Source organism: Mesoplodon mirus (assembly GCF_964341445.2).
Source record: "Mesoplodon mirus genome assembly, chromosome: 7".
Lineage (NCBI taxonomy): Eukaryota > Metazoa > Chordata > Mammalia > Artiodactyla > Ziphiidae > Mesoplodon > Mesoplodon mirus.
The window spans coordinates 95,839,187-95,861,019 of NC_138983.1; the positions used below are offsets into that span (position 1 = coordinate 95,839,187).

Sequence of the window (21,833 nt, forward strand, 5' to 3'; positions counted from 1 at the left end):
CCTTGGTGCCGAGTTTTGCTCATTCTTCTTATTAAAGTTGTTATACAGGAGGTTTCTGACCCCACTGACAATTCACTGTCTGGGGTCTCTCTCTTTTGTGGGAAATGTGGTCACACGAGGGCCCCTATTGAAAAATAGATCATCTTTGCTTAGATAAATTCTGATTAGCTTTAAGAAGCAACAGTAATAATTAAGCACAGGGGAAAAACCTTCATTGTACACCAAGGCTTTTAAAAGGTAGTTATAAAACTATGTTTTGTGGTGTGAGCTCAATTGTGTTTAAACTTTTTAAAAAGATTGTAAGCATAGAGAAAAGACTGGAAGGATGTGAACCACCGTGTTCTCGGTGCCTGCCTCTGGGGGACGGGAGTCTAAGTGATTTTAATGTCTTCTTTGTGTTTTTCTCTAGTTCTCATTTTCTGCATTATTACAAAAAACATGTTATTTTAAAAATGAATAGAACAAACAACAATTATTACAAAACCTCCCCTTCACTTTAACACTTGCAGTAAATGGACAGTTGTCACTTGCCAACTGACCTTTCTGGTTTGTGTTGGGCCATTTCTGCTGTCTTGCCACTCGGGACAACCAAAAGGATACTTGCATGGGATCAGAGAACTATCAAGTGGCCAATTCCTGGCCAATTTCCCCCGAGTTCCCTCTTGCCTCTGTGTTGCCTGACGCCCTACCCCAAAACTGGGCATCTATTCTGGGTCTGCTGTCAGGGTCTGGTGACCCTCCACTCACTAGCTGTGTGGCCTTAGGCAAGTCACTTAACCTCTCTGACCCTCAGCATCCTCCTCTTAAAATGAGGATTGCAGTGACTGTCCAGCCAGATGAAGTGATTAGCACATTGGGGCCCCCAGTGTCAGTGGCACTAGTTATTCCTTGTTATTCCTGTTATTCCTGGCTCTGACTGTCCCCCTTCTGCATTTCAGTCTGCAGACGTCGACAACCATCACGCACTCATTGAATATAATGAGGCCGAAAGCAGCTTTGTTCTCCACGACTTCAATTCCTGCAACGGCACGTTCGTCAATGAGTGCCACATTCAGAACGTGGCTGTGAAGCTCCTACCCGGAGACATCCTGAGGTTTGGGTCCGGAGGGCTGACCTACGAACTGGTCATCGAAAACCCAGCCTCGGTGAGTCCAGGCCCCTGCGGGGGTGGGGTGGGGTGGGGTGCAGAGGTGCCGTGTTGTGTCACCTTCCGTGCAGCCTAGGGCTCGGGTACGGCCACAGGTGGAGTTCGTCTGGAGCGCGTCACTCTTCCTTTCGCGATTCTGCGAAGTTCAGCCCCATCGCGTGGGTGCCCGGGGAGAGCGAGTCCTCGCGCCCTCTTCTGGGCATTTCGTGGAATTACATGCAAGGGTTGCCTAGCGACCAGCCCGGAGCGAGAGCGTTTTCCTGAAAAGTGAAGCTTGGCGAGGGGAGGTGGAAAGCAAGTGTGTGCTTTTGAAGATGCAGAGATGGATGCTTCCTTTTTAGACAGATCAGTGCTCTGCAACTTCCTAGCTTTGCGACCTCGGCCAGGGTTCTCTGCGTGCCTGGGTCTGGGTCTTCTCAGCGCTGCAGGGCGTTGAGAGAGTATCTATGTATAAAAAGTCAAAGTCTCTGGCCGGAGTAGACACTCAAGGCCTGCCAGCTGTTATCACACCGGATCAGAAATGTTCCCGGAATCAGGACCTAAAGTATGGCCCCAGGTTAAGCGGAACGTAACGCAAAATTCGCCCAGCAAAGCTCAGTCACCAGAAGTATCTGGTTCAGTAGGGAGGCAGGATGGGGGCTGGTTAGCAACACAGTCCTGGGTCAGAACCCCAGCTCTGCCACTGGCCTACTCGGTGCACTCTTGCACAAGCCATTGGACCCCTCGGAACCTCGGTTTCCTCATCTACAAAATGGGGCCAACGACAGCAATGACCTTGCAGGCTTATCTCGAGGGCTAAATGAGATGGTTCTAATTGTAAATCTCCCAGAATAATGCCCATTCGTGGTAAGCACACAATACCTGTCGTGTGTGTCCCAGAGAGACGGCGTGTTAACCTCACTCCCCAGCACCAAGAACGCTGCATGGACTGAGACTTCTGAGGCTTAAAGTCCTTTCTGGGACGAGGCTGGTTATAAATAAATAAAGTTTAGAGAATCTAGACAGAATCCTGTGGTGTCGGTCCCCTAGGCAGCCCTAAATACTCACTCAGAGAAGATCAGCACCGTCCCTCCGGCTGCAGGGCCCATGACACCGCATACACCACGTTTGGCTTTGAAAATCTGGGGCAGTTTTCTCCTGCTGCTTCTCAGCCCCCTTTTCCTCCTTGGACCAACATTAAAGTGTGCTCACTTGTGGGATGCACTGGGATCCACTGGCCGCCCTGAGGAGGGGCTCCTGACCCAGAAGGTGTTGACCTGATCAGGGGTTCTCAACATGGGTTCTAAGGATCCCCCTCGTCAGAAGCACGTGGGGAGCAGACCCACAGTGCAGATCTGGGCTTCACCCAAGGCCTGAGGACTCATACTTAGGATTCCCAGATGAAATACAGGACACGCAGTTAAATCTGAATTTCAGAGAAGCAACAAATCATTGTTATGTACAGGTGTGGCCCAACTATTGCAAGGAACCACTTATGCTAAAAAAATTATTTGGTGTTTATCTGAACTTCAGATTTAACGGACACCCTATAGTTTATTATATATTGATTTATTCATTTCTTTATTTATGCGAAATCTGGCAACCATACACATCCTCCCTGGGAGTAGGGCCTGGGAATTTAGAATCATTTGTATGGAACACTTACAGAATTTTTTAGGGATCAAAGAAAAGGGGATTTCACACTCCCAAGCCTGAAAATCCAAGTTCATGAAGTTTGATTCAATGTGCCCCAACATGTCTGATTCCAAGAATTTTTCAGGAATGTTCAGTAAAATTACAGGTTCTCAGGCCCCCTCCCTGGGAAATTCTGACTTTGTGGCTTGCCCGTGGGGAGAAGAAGAGGGGGAGCAGCAAACAATATCTGCATTTTTTTCTTCTTTTTTCCTACAAAGATATTTATTGAAATATTATTTATAGGGGCATAAAATTTGAAAACTATTTCCATCCAAAGGGGGCATTGTTTAATATATTATATTGTTTAATATATTATAAGGAGTTTAATATACTATAAGGAGTTCATTTATATATGGAATACTCTTCTGCCTTTTTAAAATACAGCTTTCTTGAGATATAATTGACATGCCATAAACGTCACATGTTTAAAGTCTGTAAGTGGATGGGCTTTGACATATGGGTACACCTGTGAAACCATAGCCACAATCAAGACAGTGAACAGCTCCTTCATCCTCCAAAGTTTCCTCCGGATCACAGCAAGTGTTTGTTTGCTTGCTTGCTCTTAACAGCTTCACTGAAGTACAATTTACATAACAGTAACTTCACCCATTTTAAGTGTCCAATTCAATCAATTTGAATATATTGATGGAGTTGTGCAGCCATCACCACAACCTGCTCTCAGAACATTTTCCTCCATTTCTATCACCCCAAACCTCGGAGAAACCTTGGAGGTATTTCATTTTGGGGTTTGTTTTTAACTTTTAATTTTCAAAATTATGGTAAAATACACATAAAATTTACCATCTTAACCATGTTTAAGTGCACAGTTCACAGTGGCATTAAATCTATTCACACTGTTGTGCAGCCATCACCCCCATCCATCTTCAGAACTTTGTTCATCTTCCCAAACTGAAACTCTATGCCCATCACATCAAACCCCCTGCTTCCTTCCTCCCCTCCCACCATGCTTTCTGTGTCTGTGAATTGGACTATTCTAGGTTCCTCATATAAATGGTATGTTACATTGTTTGTCCTTTTGTGACCATCTTATTTCACTTAGTATGATATCCTCATGGTTCATTCCAGTTGAATATTTCATTGTATGGATTCACCACATTTTGTTTACCTGTTCATCCATCCATGGCCACTTGGGTTGCTTCCACCTTTTGGCCATTTTGAGTAAGTTTGTTATGAACACGGGTGTACAACTATGGAATGGGGACTTTATTTTACAAGGTGCTTCTTATATAATTGTGGGGAAAAGTGATGACGACCTCTAACCTTGAGTAGATAAGACGGAAGAAGATGCTTTGTAAGAAGAGAAACCAGGAGAGCAGCAGGAGGAATCACTGACGTGAACAGCACTGTGCTAAGCAATGCACCTGCTCTCCCTTATTTCACGCTCACAGCAACCTATGAGATGGGTTCTCCCATGATCCCCATTTGACAGACAAGGAATCCGAAACTCAGAGAGGTTAAGTAATTTCCCCAGGGCCACACAGCTTGTCAGTGCAAATTAAACACTATCCCCACTTGTGGAAAAAGGAGGGGAGAAAACCATTTAGTCTGATGCTAGCTGGAGCAGTAGCCTTGACTGGTTTTCACACCGAGGAAAGCATACTCTCACGGTCACTCGAATATGCACGGATTTTTTCAATTCTTATTCCTACACGCACTTGCACCTTGCTTCATTCCTCGGTTGACTACAGGCAGCTGCACAAGTGTTCCCCCGGCCTGTGCCCAGGGCACTTTGCAGGACTCTCCACAGCCCCATCTTCTCAAAAGTGCTCTCTGCCGGGGCGTCCCCAGCTTGAGAAGCTTCCATCCATGATGCTCATATTCATGGAGGGGTCCTTTGCAGCGTCCGTGTGAGGGCAGCCTGTGGACTGACTGACACCTTCCTACAACTTCCACTTCCTGATGACCCCAACCTGCTGGCTATTTAAAAGAAGAGAAAGGAAGAGGGGAAAAGGGAGAGGTATTGAAGAGCATCTCTCATCAAATATTTTGAAGCCCAGTTTTTCTAAAAAATTCGTAGCTGTCTTGCTTCCGGCATATTCTTGTTTCCAATTGATTTTGGGGTCCCTGGTGAGGGCGCTGTGTTTCCTCCTTGGATGGAGTTTCCACGGAGGACTGCACTGTTATCATACAGATTAAGTATGATGAGAACTGTTCTTCTCCCGACAAAGAGTTCCCAAATGAAAGCATTTAGTTCAGGTTTTGTGGTGACCCTAACCAATAGAGGAGGGTGTGACAGCATTTTACTGGGGGAGGGGGGTGAGGTGCGGGGCGCTTAGGAATCCAGATGTGTGTGCAGATGTCACAGTGGTTAGAGCACGTGCCCTGAGGTCAGACTGACTCCAGCGCCGTCCCAGCCCTGCTCTTGACCGGCTTTTATACTGGACGTGCACAAATCATCTACCTCTCAGGGCCTCGGTCCCCACTCCTGTAACAATAGTTCCTACCACCTTGAGTGACTGTGGTATTAAGTGGGCAAAGTGCGTAAATTGCTTAGTCCAGCGTCTGGCACCTAATAAGCACATGATAACCCTCAGCTTTAGAGTCAAGCAAACCAGCATGGAGCAGCCAAGATGCCTCCTTTGTAAATGTCCTTTTGGACAGGGAAGCCTCCCAAGACCTGCCCCCGCTTGCAGATAAATATATTTGCAGATAAATTACCCATAGAATAACATACAAGATGGAAAAATATAAAGAAAAACTCTTGTTTGACAAAGTGCATTGGCAGCCAGGTTGTGCCCAGGACCATCCTTTTTTTTTTTTTTTTTTGCGGTCGCGTGCCTCTCACTGTTGTGGCCTCTCCCGTTGCAGAGCACAGGCTCCGGACGTGCAGGCTCAGCGGCCATGGCTCACTGGCCCAGCCGCTCCGCGGCATGTGGAATCTTCCCGGACCGGGGCCCAAACCCGTGTCCCCTGCATCGGCAGGTGGACTCTCAACCACTGCGCCACCACGGAAGCCCCCAGGACCATACTTTGTAAATTATACCTCTCTCATCAAAGTATAACCTAGGGCTGCCATATTGCACAACTCCAGGGTCACCATTCACAACGTAGTCCACGTGGATGGCGCCCACTGAAGCTGTGCAGGACATAACCCGCAGGGCCATCTTCAATGCCCTGAAGCAACCGTTGATTAATCCCATAGAGTCTTGGCACCAGGCGTGGGAAATTGAGGTCCCAGAGTCAGGTGTGCCGCCGTGTTGTGGGTTTTGTTTGTTGTTGCCTTTACTCATGCTTTCTGAGCTCTGGGAAAAGGGGTGTGGAAACAAGCTGTGCTAGTCACAGGGGCGCCGTTCTTACAAGGCAGCTGAGTAAGGAAACCCACGTCACCCATATGTATCCATCATGTCTTTCTCTATTCTGAAATACGGCAAAACGGATGGAAATGGCCAGAATGAAAAAGGAAGCCAGGCGCCACAAATGACGTGCCGAGTTGTTCCATGAGGGGGTTGACAGCTCCTTATCGGCAGCCCCCATCCCCATGACTGCCTGTGTCTGGCCTTCCCTGTAGCCTGCTCTGCCCTGTTCCCAGTCCAGCCAGACTCTCCCCCGTGGCTCCTGGATACTGTCTTCTGTCCCTGCAATGTCATGACGTCCTGTCTTGCGAGAAGAGCGCCCTCTGTCGGCCAATATTCCTTGCTGCTTTAATGGGGAAGCTCTGCAGAACACAATCGAGAAAGCAAGGGCTTTGGAGTTGGATGGACCCAAGTTGAAATGCCAGCTGCAACTGGCTTTACCTTTCTGAGCTTCAATTTCCAATTTCTGCCAAGGAGCTACTCATTAATCCCAGGTCCCCTTTCCCCCTTCAGTTGTTTTTATAGAGGTCCCTGGGACCACCCCTATCATGGCATAAACTGAGGCTCAGAGAGTTTCAGTGACTTCCCCAAGGTTAGGCATCAGTCATATAGATCCAGAGACAGGATTAAAAGCCGGCTCTCCTGAGTCCCTTGGAGCCTTTCCCTAATAGCACGAAGCATCGTGGGGCCGTGAGAGCCCAGGCAGGTCCTTCACTGCCCAGCGGTTAAGGAAGGTCTTGCAATTCCCAGTCCAACCTGCAGTTTCACACGCTGACAGGGGATGATTCATTATGTGGGTAAAAACGAAAGCCACTGATAATAGAAGAAAATGCATTTTCAGTTATCTGGCTTCCTTGCTTGTTTGGCTCCACTAACTTATTTTTTGGCTGCACCAATGCAGGATCTTAGTTCCTTAACCGGGGATCAAACCTGCACCCCGTGCTTTGGAAGCGTGGAGTCTTAACCACTGGAGGGCCAGGGAAGTCCCTGGCCCCACTAACTTTTTTTCTTTAATTATTTTATTTATTTTATTTATTTATTTTTGGCTGCGTTGGGTCTTCGTTGATGCGCGCGGGCTTTCTTTAGTTGCGGCGAGCGGGGGCTAACCTTCGTTGCAGTGCGCGGGTTTCACATTGCGGAGGCCTCTCTTGTTGCGGAGCATGGGCTCTAGGTGCATGCGCTTCAGTAGTTGTGGCATGCGGGCTCAGTTGTTGTGGCTCGCGGGCTCTAGAGCACAGGCTCAGTAGTTGTGGCCCATGGGCTTAGTTGCTCCGCGGCATGTGGGATCTTCCTGGACCAGGGCTCGAATCCCTGTCCCCTGCATTGGCAGGTGGATTCTTAACCACTGTGCGCCCAGGGAAGTCCACCCACTAACTGTTTACCAGGGATATTGCTGCCGTTCCTGGACAAATTCAGTTGCCCCCTTTCTTTTTCTTTTTTGACGATGGTGATCACACCTGATGGCTAATGTTTTATGCTCATTTATTATGGACCAGGAAGTGTTCCCAGCATTTCACGTGCACTATCTCACGCACTTCTCACAGACTAAGAAATGGCTGTTAGTATCCCTGTGTCTTACAGACAAGGCACAGAAATGACACACTCGTCAGGGTCCCAGAGAAGGAGCAGAGCCGGGAGCCGGACCAGAGTCTGTGTGACGCCGGATCCCAAGGTCTTAACCCGAGGTCGGCACGTTATGGCCCAGGGCCAATTGCGGGCCATCCCCTGTCTTTGTAAAGTTTCCTGGGAACACAGCCATCCCATTCATTTCAGTATTGCCTGTGTTGTCGGCTACAAGGGCAGAGTAAGCTGGGCAGATCCTATGGCCCACAGGGCTGGAAATGCTTACTGTCTGGCTCTACAGAAAACGTTGACCAGCCTCTGCTTGTAACATTATGCAGTACTGCCTCTTTAATTTGACTTGGTTTCTGAAAGAAGAACTTAAAATAGACGGGGGAGCTGGGGAGAAAGAACTCACTCAGATTGAGCCTTACTGTGTGCCAGGAAATGTGCTGGTTAATTGCTTAAGTTTACTGAGGAATAAGAAAAAACAGACAAGCTGGAAAACTAAATTTTGAACAGACTTTTCAATACCTCTTTAAAAGAGAGCTGGAAATATGTGGTTCTAAATATACATACACATATATATGCATTTGCAAATATAGTAATAATATAATTACATTGACATGGATCTGATAAATATACTAGACATTAACATATTATATATACAACGGATGCATATTACAAATTTTGCCTGTTTCTTCAACTGGAAAGTTTTCTTTTAAAACTGTGGACTGTTGGGAATTCCCTGGTGGTCCAGTGGTTAGGACTCAGTGCTCTCACTGCTGAGGGCGTGGGTTCAATTCCTGGTCAGGTAACTAAGATCCCACAAGTGCACGGCGAGGCCAAAAAACGAAATAAATGAAACTATGGAATGTCTTCCCTGAGTCACTTTTGAAGCAGAAATTTGGGGTTTGTAGTCTGAAGCCTGCTGTAGCTAGAGAACTATTTATCTATCAAAGTTTCTCTAAGCAGTGTTTTACTACTTGTCTTATGATTGGTTCCTTGGTCTTAAATCATTCTTCTCTGGAGATGCTGCTTTACTTTTATAAGTTGAAAGGTAAATTTGGTGCATGGTGGGTTTTATTTGAGCATGTCATAACCTTTAAAACAACTTTCACTCTGAGTACATAGTGATGCTTATGCTAAAGTCTCAATAAGCATACTGTCCAGGAAATTTGATTGTTTGCAAGTGTCAGAAAACCAACTAAAACTAGCCTAGGCAAAAAAAAAAAAAAAAGCTCATGGAACTGAAAAGGCCAAAAGCTGCAGCTTAGGCCCAGCTGGATCCAGGCGCCCAAATCATGGTCAGGAATCTGACTCTTTCTTCCCTGTTAGCTTCCCAATCTCAGACAGACTCTTGCCTCACCTGTAGGAAAGTGGCCAGCAGCAGCCCCAGCACCCTACAAAGTAGCAGTTCCAGGGAAAGAGCCAGCATCTTCATTGGCAGTGGCTTGGATCACGTGGCTTCCCCTGAACCAATCCCTGAGGCCAGGGGCAAGGAATGCTCTGATTGGCCAGACCTGGGTTATGGTCTCACCCCTGGGGTGGAAGGGTCAGAGTTCTATGGACTCAGGGTTGTCAGGGAAAGGGTGTCTTCCCTGCAAAAAAATTAAAGTGCCCATCCAGAAGATGGAAGAAATGGATGCGGCGGAGACAAAAACAAAGAAGATGTCCATGACATTAGGAAGCATTCCTATTGCCTAAGTGGAGCCTTCCGAACGGGATTTGCCACTAGGGATGTGGGGGGAGGGAAATGACGAATAATCCACTTTTCCATTGGAAAAGTCCCAGGCCAGTCTCCAAGGAAGCAGAGTTGCTCATTTCTCTCCTGTGGTGAACAGGTGTGATGAGAAGCTCAGAGTCAGGGCCTTAGTTGTCCATCCCCAAGAAGGGTGGCGTTTCCACGTTCCTGGGACCTCTGAATAGGGCCCGTTGTTGAGGAGGATGTGGCTTTACTGTACCGGGGGTTGAGAAGCCGGCAACTGAGTGAATGACCAGAGAGCATGGGGCCCTTCAGAACAAAGCCTCTTTCTGGTCAAGCTTTGTCATCTACCTGACCTCGTAGGATTTCCTCTACCTTGTGCTTTTACAGGTCCCGTGGGGACCTACTGATGTGATGAGAAATCCTGAGGCTGGGTGTTTTATATCAAAGGCGATTTCCCAAGATCAGTGAAGTGGAGGGCACGGGGCAGCAGGCAGCCTCAGGCTCGGCCTCCGCAGCAAAAACTCACACACAAGGACCCCTGACGCTGTGTTGTCACCAGATGTCTACAGGCAATGCAGATGACATCGGGGGAGGTGGAGACGGGAGCGCGGGCTGAACCCTTAGCATCCTGCTGAGACAGAACCCGGACCCGGCCAGGAACCGGGCCGCTTCCTGCTTCCTCTGGCAGACCACACCCTTTGTTACCAAACCAGAACCACGTTGCTCCTTCTCTGAACTTAGTTGATGATCATTCATTCATTCATTCATTCATTCCATCTCTCAATCTGGCAAGACCGAATTGAAGCAGGCCAAGTCTAGGGGTAGCAAAAGCTATTTGCAAAAATCCGGCTGTTTTCTCATTAGATTCTATTTCACATTTTATGGACTGACCAGGAAGCTGATTAGAACTTAAAAGGAAAGGAAAAACCGTAAGGTTGAAGATTTACAAGAAAATGGGAAAATTAGATGGGCCAGATCTCCTTTAACACAGCTGGGAAAAACCCAAACGAATGGCTTTTCTGAACAGCTCAAAGGGACTTAATTCTTTTAAGTTCCAAAACCTAAAAATAATGTATAACTTGGCGGTTCTGTGTTCTAAATGTATAATCCTGATTTCTCACACTGAAACCCCGTACATAATTTACCCTTTTCTTGGGGACATAGAATTATTACCCGTCTCTGAGTTACGGTGACACCCCGGGAGCTGTTGAGATAAAGGCCTTTTGTCCTGGCACCAAGAAGCCCCCTCTCCTGGCTTCTGAGATCTACTGGCCATGTTTTCTAGTCTCCATTCTGTCTTTCCAGGTCCATGGCTCCTCCATGCTGGGGTCAGTGTGCTTCCTCGCCACCATCACCCCTACCCCCCAGGCCCTTCCAGACTGTGGGAATTAAGCTCCACATCTATGTATGTTAAATTCTTCTGTAAGGAAGACGATCTCTTCTCCCTCCTTTATGTACTTACTCGCTAATGTATCTAGGTCAGTATGGACTCATGCATACTGATTTTACAGTTTGAGTTTATAATCCAATACTCATTAAGTATTTCTTCGCTCAAATTCTTCCAGCCTTGGCCACTGGGAGCTCTTTCAGATTGCTTACTGTGTCCTTGAGCATCTCCCCACCTTTTCGTTTTGGGCACTTCCTTACTCTCTGCTGTTACAAGATGCGCCAGGCTTAGCATGTATTTTCCCCATCCCAGCCCCAGAATCAAAGTGCTTTTTATTTACACTCCGTTTGCCAACCGTTCAGCTCAGTCAGCGAACACCTACCATAGCAGGCACTCTGCTGGGTGCCAGCACAGCCAGCAATTGGCTGGTAAATATTTAATGACCAGCTCTCTGGAAAAAGTAAAGTACATGGATGCATAGCATAAGGTTTACTGATATAAAGAATGTGTAGCACAGTCTATCCATGTAACAAGAAATACAGTACTCTTTCTTGTAAATTCTATATAGCCAGCTAAGTCTCACAGAATGCTTTCATTGACTTTAGCTGAACTCTTGTATCCATAGCCAATTTCTCATTGCAGTTGACGAATGAGAGAGTTCCCAACCTGAGCACTCGTGGGTATTTTTGGATATTTTGGATTTATGAATAATACAAGTGAAAAAAGAAAGACGTTAGAACTCCACATGTTCATCAGTGACATGAGTGAGTTTGTTGCTGCATCAGATAATAATTTTCAAATACTGGAAGAACGTTTCCCCAATTTTTTGCTCTATTCATAACATAATGGCTAAGACACAACATGCTTTTGTATAAGCTGCATTGTTACCATTTTCTCCATTACTGTCTTAAGTCTAGGCAATCAACAAAACAAACAAACAAACAAAATCAAGCTCTACATGAACCACCATTATTAAACCTATTTATAAAAGTTTTTAAAAATCAAGCCCTCATTTATAACATTTCCTGATTTCTATGTTGTAATACGCACTCCACGGTCAATTTCCAGCTCCCAGTGACACATCCCTGAATACAGAGAAGGAAAGAGAGGTGTGGTAACACATTACTATGTAGCATTTCCAACAGAAACATATAGTAGAGTGAAATAAACTCAAGAGCATAGGTAATAATAAAATAGAGTAAAATAATTAAGAAGAGGTGAGTTTTAAGTTTGTATCACCTTTTTTTCTGATATAATTTAATGGTAAATTTATGTAAGTTAATTCTTATGAATGGCTGTGTTTATCAACCAGTTCGCAAAATTCCTGGACATTTAACAATCGGTTCTCGTGAGCGGGTACCAGCTGGGCCCAGGACTCCTCTGGTACAGCAGTAAACATACCACAGGTCTTCCAGGATGGAGGCTGGGGTCCTCTGAGCTGCTTCCAGGGCGTGGCATGTACCAGATGAATAACACTTCCATAAGACAGTTGTCAGTGTTCCTAGAAAATCCCATTTCTAAGTAGCCCATGCGATGTCTTGTGGTTTTTCACACAATCTAATGGTCATTTCCTTTTTTTAACTCGGAAAATATCCTATCATTCACTAACCAATCATCTAAGATCCGTTTGTGAGTATGGAAAGCAGGTAATAAATCATGACTTCGAGTAACCTAGAAGTCCTAAGAGCACAGGTATTGGAGTCAAATTGTGTCACCACTTCCTGGCCGTGAGACGTTGGGCAAGTCATTTAACCTCTCTGAGCTTCAGTTTCTTAATCCACACAATGAGGGGTAAAATGCCTCCTGCAAGATTATTCTGGAGATCAGATGAGATGACGTGCATTAAGTGCCCAGCACAGTCTGTGGCACATCTGTGGCTTCTCTACACAGTGGCTCATAGCCGTTGTATTGTCCACAATTACTTACAAATGGCAGAGCACATAACAAGCTCTCCAAGGGCAAGGTCTAAGTTTCCACCTTCTCTGCAGGCTCCAGGGCTTCCTGGCAGAATTCATGTGTACTGTAGGCACTCGATGTGCAAACTACTTCCAATTTTTTTTAGGGTCTCCCGTTCAACTTATACTCTTTACAGGGTTAGAAGCAGATATTGGGGAAATAACACAAAGAACAAATAGATAATTTGAAAAAAAATGGATAGTGTTTTCTTGAGTAAATCATTGATCTGTGTTTATTAAAGCTAATATAAATTCAGCCGTGGATGTGGTCATGGTTAATCCAGGTGGTTGACAACCTGCTTTTTTTTTTTTTTTCGGTACACGGGCCTCTCACTGTTGTGGCCTCTCCCGTTGCGGAGCACAGGCTCCAGACGCGCAGGTTCAGTGGCCATGTCTCACGGGCCTAGCCGCTCTGTGGCATGTGGGATCTTCCCGGACCGGGGCACGAACCCGTGTTCCCTACATCGGCAGGCGGACTCTCAACCACTGCACCACCAGGGAAGCCCCAACCTGCTATTTTAAAGGTAGTATGGAAAAGAAATCAGGAGTATCACATATGCTACCTCAAAAACAAAACAAAAAACCCAACCATGGCAACATACCATATGGTCAGAGAACAGACACAAAGAAAGAGAAAAGGCATTAGCGTGTATTTTTAAACTAAAGTTTCTAAAAACAGACTTGAAGACTTCCCTGGTGACACAGTGGATAAGAATCCACCTGCCAGTGCAGGGGACACAGGTTCGAGCCCTGGTCTGGGAAGATCCCATATGTCGTGGAGGAACTAAGCCCATGCGCCACAACTACTGAGCCTGCGCTCTAGAGCCCACGTGCCACAACTGCTGAGCCCATGTGCCCCAGCTACTGCAGCCCATGCGCCTAGAGCCCACACTCCGAAACAAGAGAAGCCACCACAAGGAGAAGCCTGCGCACCACAACAAGAGTAGCCCCCCGCTCGCCGCAACTAAAGAAAGCCTGCACGTAGCAACGAAAACCCAACACAGACAAAAATAAATAGAATTAAATCTAAAATAAATAAATAATAAAAACAAACTTGTTGATAACTGACCTTGACCCCATGCTTCCTGTACAGCCCAGAGCTAGCTTTTAATGTGAGTCTTCTTCTTATGTTTGCTTTTCTCCCTGCCTGTATCGTTGTAGTTGCCAGCAGCAATTTCTGAGAAAACCTTGACCTTCCCTTTGATAAAGCAAGCCGGGAAACTAGAGAAAACCAACTTTAACCATCCAACTAAAGCTACCCTCAACCAACATGCTTCAGAGAAAAAAAAAAAAAAAAAAACCTTTATTTTTAAATTTTTAAACCCGACGAGCTAGGAGTCTCTGCTGCGTTTATACATCTTTGGCTCCTTCCCACTAGGGGCCCTATCGTTCGGGCTCTGTGTGCTGCAAGCAACAGAAACCAGCTCTAGCCAGCCTCAGGGATGGAGCACTTCAGGGTAGCACCCCAGCCAGTGCTCAAAACCAGCTTCCTTATTTTCCCCACCATGTTCACAGCAGCATAGTTATAATAGCCATGAGGTAGAAACCACCCAAGTGCCCATGACGCTTAATGGATAAACAAAATACACTCTAAACTGTATGGTGGAATATTATTTAGCCTTAAAAATGAAGGAAGGGCTTCCCTGGTGGCGCAGTGGTTGAGAGTCCGCCTGCCGATGCAGGGGACACGGGTTCATGCCCCAGTCCGGGAGGATCCCGCATGCCGCGGAGCGGCCGGGCCCGTGAGCCATGGCCGCTGAGCCTGCGCGTCCGGAGCCTGTGCTCCACAACGAGAGAGGCCACAGCAGTGAGAGGCCCGCCTACCACACACACAAAAAAATAATAAAATAAAAGAAGGAAATTCTGACATGTTACAACATGGATGAACCTTGAGGGCATTATGCTAAGTGAAATACGCCAGTCACAAAAAGACAGGTACCATGTGATTTCACTTATTTGAGGTACTTGGTACTTAGAGTAGTCCAATTCATAGAGACAGAATGTTGGTCACCACGGGCTGGGTGGCGGAGGGAATGGGGAGTTGTTGTCTAATGGTTAATAGAGTTTACGTTTTGCAAGACGAAAAAGTTCTGGAGATCCATCTCACAGAAATGTGACTATACTTAACACCACTGAACTGTATACTTTAAAATGGCTAAGATGATAAATTTTATGTTGCAGGTTATTTACCACAATCTGAAAAATAAATAAACAGCTTCCCTCTCTCCATGTCTGGGCTCCACTCCCTCATGCTGGCTGCATTCTGAAGTCCCACCAGGTCACTCCAGATCCTGGTGTCCAGCCAAGTCTTCTTGGTTCTCCTTGGCTCTGATTGGATCACTTGCCCCACCACTGAACCAATCAGTATGTCCAGGGAGTGTGATTGGTTGATTGCTTAGCCCCACCCACAGCAATGGGCCGACAGATTGGGAGGGAGATTCCTGGAATTTCCAGAAGAGCCAGGTGGGTTGCGGCCTGTCCACTACGGCAGTGGATCACTTGAGGCATGAGATATGAGCACTCCCTTCAGCACCCTGGCAGTTAGTGGGCAGTGAGGCACATCTACCTGAGCATCCCAGCACAAAAGGGAATTCCTCCACACTACCCGTGGTCTCTCGATTTGTTTTCTCTCAGGCGGGGGTAAAACATATTCAAATTTCCCCCTTCCCACCTTCAGCCCTTTCATTCGATAAATCTTTATTAAATCGATGAGGAAAGGTTGTAGGAATGATTGAGGCAAGACAGCCCCAGAGGAGAGGACGGGAAGGGATCGGATGGATGGAGAAGTGAGTGCAAGGCAGGAGCAGGACACCTCAGCTTCTGAAAGGAGAGAAAGGAAGAAAGCTTAGGTGGAGACCGAGGTGCCCACAGTGGAGAGAAATTCGAATCTTCACATAAGGTAACAGAGTTCTGGAACACTGCCAAGTCCGTTCCTGAGACAGGTTTCAACGGGGCCAGTGTCATCATAAATGCTGGGCCAGGTGTCGCCAGGCAATTGGAGTTTGATTTTCCCGAACAGTGTTCTCCCTGACTCCAAAAAAGTCTTCAGGGGAATTCACCAGATTCTTGACTTGGCTGGGAAAGACTGTAGCTAAAAGACTGGTTTGGGAACCTGAGTGAGTGGAGAACCTTCCTCTTGAATACAATCCAGCTGGAGCTATAGGAAGTTCTGTCTGCCAGTGCTCCTATTTCGGAAGCATTCTGTCCTGTTTCTCATTATGTGTCTGCAGTCTGCAGAAAGAGAAACGTGACCGCCACAGGCGGCAAACCTTTGAACTTAGCTTCTTCCTTGAAAAGTGTGTTTTTTTCTGCCAAGAGACTGGGGGCGGGGCAGAGAAGGGAGAGAGAGACAGAGAGGGAAAGAGCTTTCCAGAACCCCAGTCCCACCACCCTCTCCACCACCACCTGAGCTTGGTGAAGTCCTTAACCTCTCCAAGCCTCATTTGTAAGCTAGGAATAAGGAGAGCTCCTCCCCTTCAGGGCTATCGCGAGAAATCGGTGAGTAATTACAGTAAATGGTAGCATTCACGATGTCACGGTTTAACCACTAGGCTCGGGGAGGGATGGCCACAACAGCATTAACCAAGACAAAGCCAGGTGTCAGCACCTCTCAGCATTTGCTTCTCCCGGTGTAGATGGATTTTGATGTGCTCTCTAATGAAAGTAGCTACAGACATCTTCCGCCGGGTCAGATGAAAAAAGGTTCCCTCGATAGATATTTATGGAGCGTCTGGCAAGAATCAGATGTGGCAGATGTTGAGGATCACAGGCTAATGAGCCAGCTGGGTTTCGAGCCAGTTGGGGTGCCTGCCACCCCAGAGCTCTCGGCTTCGGGGAACAGGTGGAATGGGAGTGCCAGGGAGACACACAGTGTGGATGTGTGTGTCCTGGAGAGCTGGGCTTGAATCTCGGAGATGTGTTCATTCATTCTTTCAACCAGTATTTAAGGACCTACTGTGTATGTGCCAAGGGTTTATTCTAGGAGCTGAGGATACGGTGCTGAGCAAGGTAGACAAAAAGCTGTCAGCCTCTCAGAGCTCAGAGGTGGCATTGTACCAGCTCAGACGCTCACTGCCAAATCTGTGGTCCTGGGAAAGTCACTAGGTCTTGCTCAGCCTCGGGCTCATCACAGAGCATCAAGGGTATTAAATGAGGTAATGCATGTGAATCTCTTGACTGGGTGCCTGGCACGAAGGCTGCACCCAATAAATGGTGGTGTGATAGTGTGCAAGGTGACCCATGGTGGGGACCGCCATCCCAAATTTGGGGAGAGTGTGGGAGGGATTCTTGGGAGAAGTGACTTATACGCCGAAATCTAGGGCAGCAATTATGTCGCCGGGACAGAAAGGTGAAGACCACCCCAGCTGCTCGTAACCTCCCCTGACCCTCTTGTCTGCCCCTGCAGGTCTCCTTCCCATGGGTGAGGGGCCCAGCACCTTGGCCAAGGCCACAGCCACCTTGGGCCACCCAGCAACTGAACCAGTCACCCTCACCACCACAGAACCCCTTCTACCCGGGCATCTGGCCAGCGCCAGTGCAGAGGAGCTGGTCGCAGGGGTCCCCCGAGCCCCCCATGGTCCCACCAGCCTCCCACAGGCGGCCCGTGAGTGCCAGCGAGAAGATGTTCTCCTTCGAGGTGGACAGAGCCGCCCACAGCGTTCCCATCATCAGGCAAGGTACTCATGGGCGCTTCCTTGGCGGCTTAGGGGAGGGGCTTTTGCTAGGAGGATGGGTCTCAGTTTCTGCTTTCCCCTTTTTTAAAAAATTTTTATTGAGGTGCAGTTGATTTATAGTGTTGTGTTAGTTTCAGGTATGCAGCACACTGAATCTGTTCAACATATACATGTATCCACTCTTTTTTAGATTCTTTTCCCATATAGACCATTACAGAGTATTGAGGAGAGTTCCCTGTGCTATCCAGTAGGTCCTTCTTAGTTATCTCTTTTATGTATAGTATTGTGTATGTCAATCCCTCTCTTCCAATTTATCCCTCCCACCACTTATTCCCGGTAACCATAAGTTTATTTTCTACATCTGTAACTCTATCTCTGTTTTGTAGATAAGTTCATTTGTACCTTTTTTTAGATTCCACATATAAGCAATATGGTATGATATTTGTCTTTCTCTGGCTTTTGCTTATGTTCTCTGGTTCTGAAGTAGAACATAATCAAATGTGAAAAAATTGGGGAAAGCAGAAAGTTAGAAAACAGTAAAAGATAAGCTGTCACCCTTATCACCAGAATTCTCCCTGTTGACTTTTTGGTACAAACTCCTCCAAGACTGTGCTCTGCCCATCTGCACACGTCAGTACCTCTGTGGTGAGTGTGTGTGTGTGTGTGTGTTTGTACATATATATGAATATATATGAATCTGTATCAGAATCTAAATTTATATACTTCAACTCAGATGTACAGACATATTGGTAACTGAAATCCCTCTTGCCTTAGGAGGTTTTTAAATATTTTATTACCATTTTACAGGTAAGAGGAGACTGAGGCTTATGGAGAAAATTACTTCTCCAGAGGTTATGTATTCACTCTAATCTAAAATAACGCTTTTCAGTCAAATTTAAGGCTGGTTATCTCAGTGACTGTCACTCACAGCCTGGTCACTTTGGGGACACACAGCCATCAGGGTTTCCTTCTCCCCCCCTCCCCCCCAGAAGGCCTCATGGCACTTGGGGAGGAGACTTCCTGTCTGTCACCATCCTCTTGGCCTTGCCAGGCTTACTGGCAGAGTAGCTGGGTCGACTTAGTCCCTGGCATGATTCCCAGGTTTCTTCTGTGGCCACTGGTGTGAAGGTCCCATTCTCTGTTTTCCGTGTCCCAGCCCCAGACCCCTCTGAGTCCCCAGGTCTCTCGATGCCTCCACACCCTTCCCTGGTCTCACTCAGGACCACTCACCTAGTCACTTCCCTCAGCCATTCAAATAATAGTTATTATTCTGAAATAAACAGACTAAGGAGCAAATGAAAGGTATCTCTGCAGTTTACATCATCATCATCATCATCTAAGGAACGCTCATGTACCAACCACCCAAGTTAAGAAATTACTCAGCCATTTCCCCCCAGCATTTTTTTTAATTTAATTTTATTTATTTCTTTATTTATGGCTGTGTTGGGTCTTCACTTCTGTGCGAGGGCTTTCTCCAGCTGCGGCGAGCAGGGGCCACTCTTCATCGCGGTGCGCGGGCCTCTAACCATCGCGGCCTCTCTTGTTGCGGAGCACAAGTTCCAGCCGCGCAGGCTCAGTAGTCGTGGCTCACGGGTCCAGCTGCTCCGTGGCATGTGGGATCTTCCCAGACCAGGGTTCGAACCCGTGTCCCCTGCATTGGCAGGCAGACTCTCAACCACTGCGCCACCAGGGAAGCCCCCACCCCAGCATTTTAATGTGAAAACGTTCAAACATACAGCAAAGCAAAAATAATTTTACAGAGACAGCTCTCCTCCTAATTCTACCGCTAACACTTTGCTGTACTCTTTATTACATTTCTGTCTACCCATCCTTCTTGTCCTGCATTAATCCATCTTATTTTTTGGATGCATTTCAAAATAAATAGCACACATCTGTAGTCCTCCCCCTAAATGTTTTAGCACATATACCATTAACTAGAACTCAACATGTTTTGTCTCCTTCATGTAAAATGAACACAGAATGTGTATTAGTTATCATGATTGCATAACGAATTCTCCCCAAACGTAGCAGCCTAAAGCAAAATCAAACATGTGTTATCATCTATACGGTTTCTGTGGGGTCAGGAATTTGGCAGCAGCTTAGCAGGACGGCTGTGGCTCAGGGTCCCTCGTAAGGCTGCAGTCATCTGAAGGCTTGACCTGGGCCAGAGGATCCACTTCGAACACGGCTGCTCACATGGGTGTCAGCAGGAGGCCCCTGTTCCTCACCACATGGGCCTCCCCAGAGAGTGGCTCGAGCATTCTCATGACACGGCAGCTGCTCCTCCTGAGCAAGTGATCCTGGAGGACAAGATGGAAATGGCAACATCTCTTGTGACTAAGCCTCAGAAGTCATGCTCTGTCATTGTTGCAATATCCTGCTGGTTACACAGGGCGTCACCCTCCAGTGTGGGAGAAGACTACACACGGGCCTGAAGACCAGGAGGCGGGGATTATCAGCAGTCATCTTGGAGGCCGGCTACCACAGCCTGCCCTCGGGTCCTCAATGATTCACACTCCTCCTCCTCTCTCCCGAGGCCCCCCAAAATCTCACCCCAGTAACAGCATCGGCTCAAATTCCAGAATCTCGTCTAAATCAAGTCCAGGTACAGATGGGGCTCATGGGTGTAGTACGTTACGTTCAGCTCATCAAGTACTACTTCCAGAAATCTGAAGACCTCTGAACAAAGGGTCTGTCCCTCACACACCCAGCACATATTGGTGGGACAGACATAGCATCACTGCTACATACACTCCTCTTGTTCCAAAAGAAGAAAAACAGGAAACACACAGGAGTCCCTGGCCCAAAGCAGTTCTGAAGTCCAGCTGGGAAAATATCGGCAGTTCCTTGACTGGGCTTCAGTCCAACTCTTGCCCAGAAATGACTTTCCAGGGCTCTTGGCTCTGCCCCTGGTCCGTGAGTTCCGCCTTCTGAGTCGTCCTCCCTTTCCTATGAAAGGTGTCCCATGGATGTGGCTGCATAGTTTTATAGCCTGCTTCCTGCCTGTAGAAGCTTGGGGGTCCAGACGCTTCTTTGACTTTTGTGGGTCTCTGTCAGTCTGAGTTGGCAGTGCTTCTTATTGGGGTTCATCCTATCAGGCAAAACCCACGCCCACAGACTTTTTTGTCACAAGCCCTTCCACCATGGGCTTCTGCAAAGACTGACAAAGGACAGAAGCTTCTTAGAAGCCCAGTTCTTTGACCGAAGGGTTCTCTTGGACACTGCCCTGGATCTGTATTCTTAACAAAGGATTTTACAACCACACCCTCAGCTTCTTCTCTGGACTGTGTTTTCTTGAGAGTGCCCTTGATTTGATCTTTGCCCAGAACCTGTTTCTTACATTTCATTTGCCACCTGGAGAGGCAGGGAATTTTCAAGCCCAGAACATTGCCCTGATTTAACAGCCCTTCCTTTAACTGTCTCTCCCCCTCACATTTCACTATAAGTAGCAAGAAGTAACCAGGCAGCACCTTCCAAGACTCTGTCTGGGACTCTCTTTAGCTTGACCACTTAGCCTCATCACAAACATTTTCTACCTTCCTCATGACCACAGGCAACGTGTTAGGAAACCTTCTGCCACCACCTAACAAGGATCCCTTAACCCCAGTAACATTTTCCTCACTTTCCTGGAACCCTTCCCTCACTGCCTCCTCAAAGGCCATCGGGCTTCTACTAAGACTATTCAGGCTTTCTCAAAGACTCTTGGCCAAAGTCCTCCAGCTTCTGGCCACTGTTCCATCCCAAACCACTCCACATTGTAGGGTTTTTGTTAAATTTTGCACCACTCCTGGTGCCCAAACCTGTATTTGCTACTTATTGTTGCATAACAAATTACTGCAGGATGTAATGGCCTAAAACAACAGTAAACATTTATTATCTCATAGCTTCTCTGAGGCAGGAAGTTGGGAATGGCTTAGCTGGGGGATTCTTGCTCAGGCTTGTCCATGAGGTGGCAGTAATGGTGGTGGCTGGGCTGTGGTCCTCTGGGGGCTTGTCTGGGGCTGGAGGACCCACCTCCAGGATGGGTCACTCCCATGGCTTTTGGTAAGAGGCCTCAGTTCTTCACTAAGTGCACCTCTCCATACGTTGCTTGAGCATCCTCAAGCTGCCAGCTCCTCCAGACAAGTGGTCCTAGCGAGTGAGGCAGAAGCTGCAATGTCTTTTATGATCTAACCTCAGGAATCAAACTGTGTCATTTCTGCAATATCCTTGGTTACATAGAGAAGCTTTGTTACGGACTGAATTGCATTCCCCCAAAATGCATATGCTGAGGCCTCAATCCCAATATCGCAGAATGTGACCATATTTGGAGATAGTGTATTGAAATAGATGAGTAAGTTCAAATGAGATGATTGGGTGGGCCCTAATCCAAGGGCTGGTGTCCTTGTAAGAAGAGAGAGAGAGACGCCAGGGAT

General features: G+C 47.1%; 1 protein-coding gene across 1 annotated transcript in view; it reads left to right on the forward strand.

Annotated features, from left to right (window-relative positions):
• The window catches only part of LOC309808892 (forkhead-associated domain-containing protein 1-like), a gene marked incomplete at both ends in the record, with an annotated part of 97,336 nt that overhangs the window by 16,811 nt on the left and 58,692 nt on the right, over positions 1-21,833 (forward strand). Inside the window, 2 exons of the mRNA XM_082629464.1 lie at positions 939-1,145; positions 17,151-17,421. Of these exons, the coding sequence (XP_082485590.1) occupies positions 939-1,145; positions 17,151-17,421 (478 nt within the window). The remainder of the gene's footprint in view (positions 1-938; positions 1,146-17,150; positions 17,422-21,833) is intronic.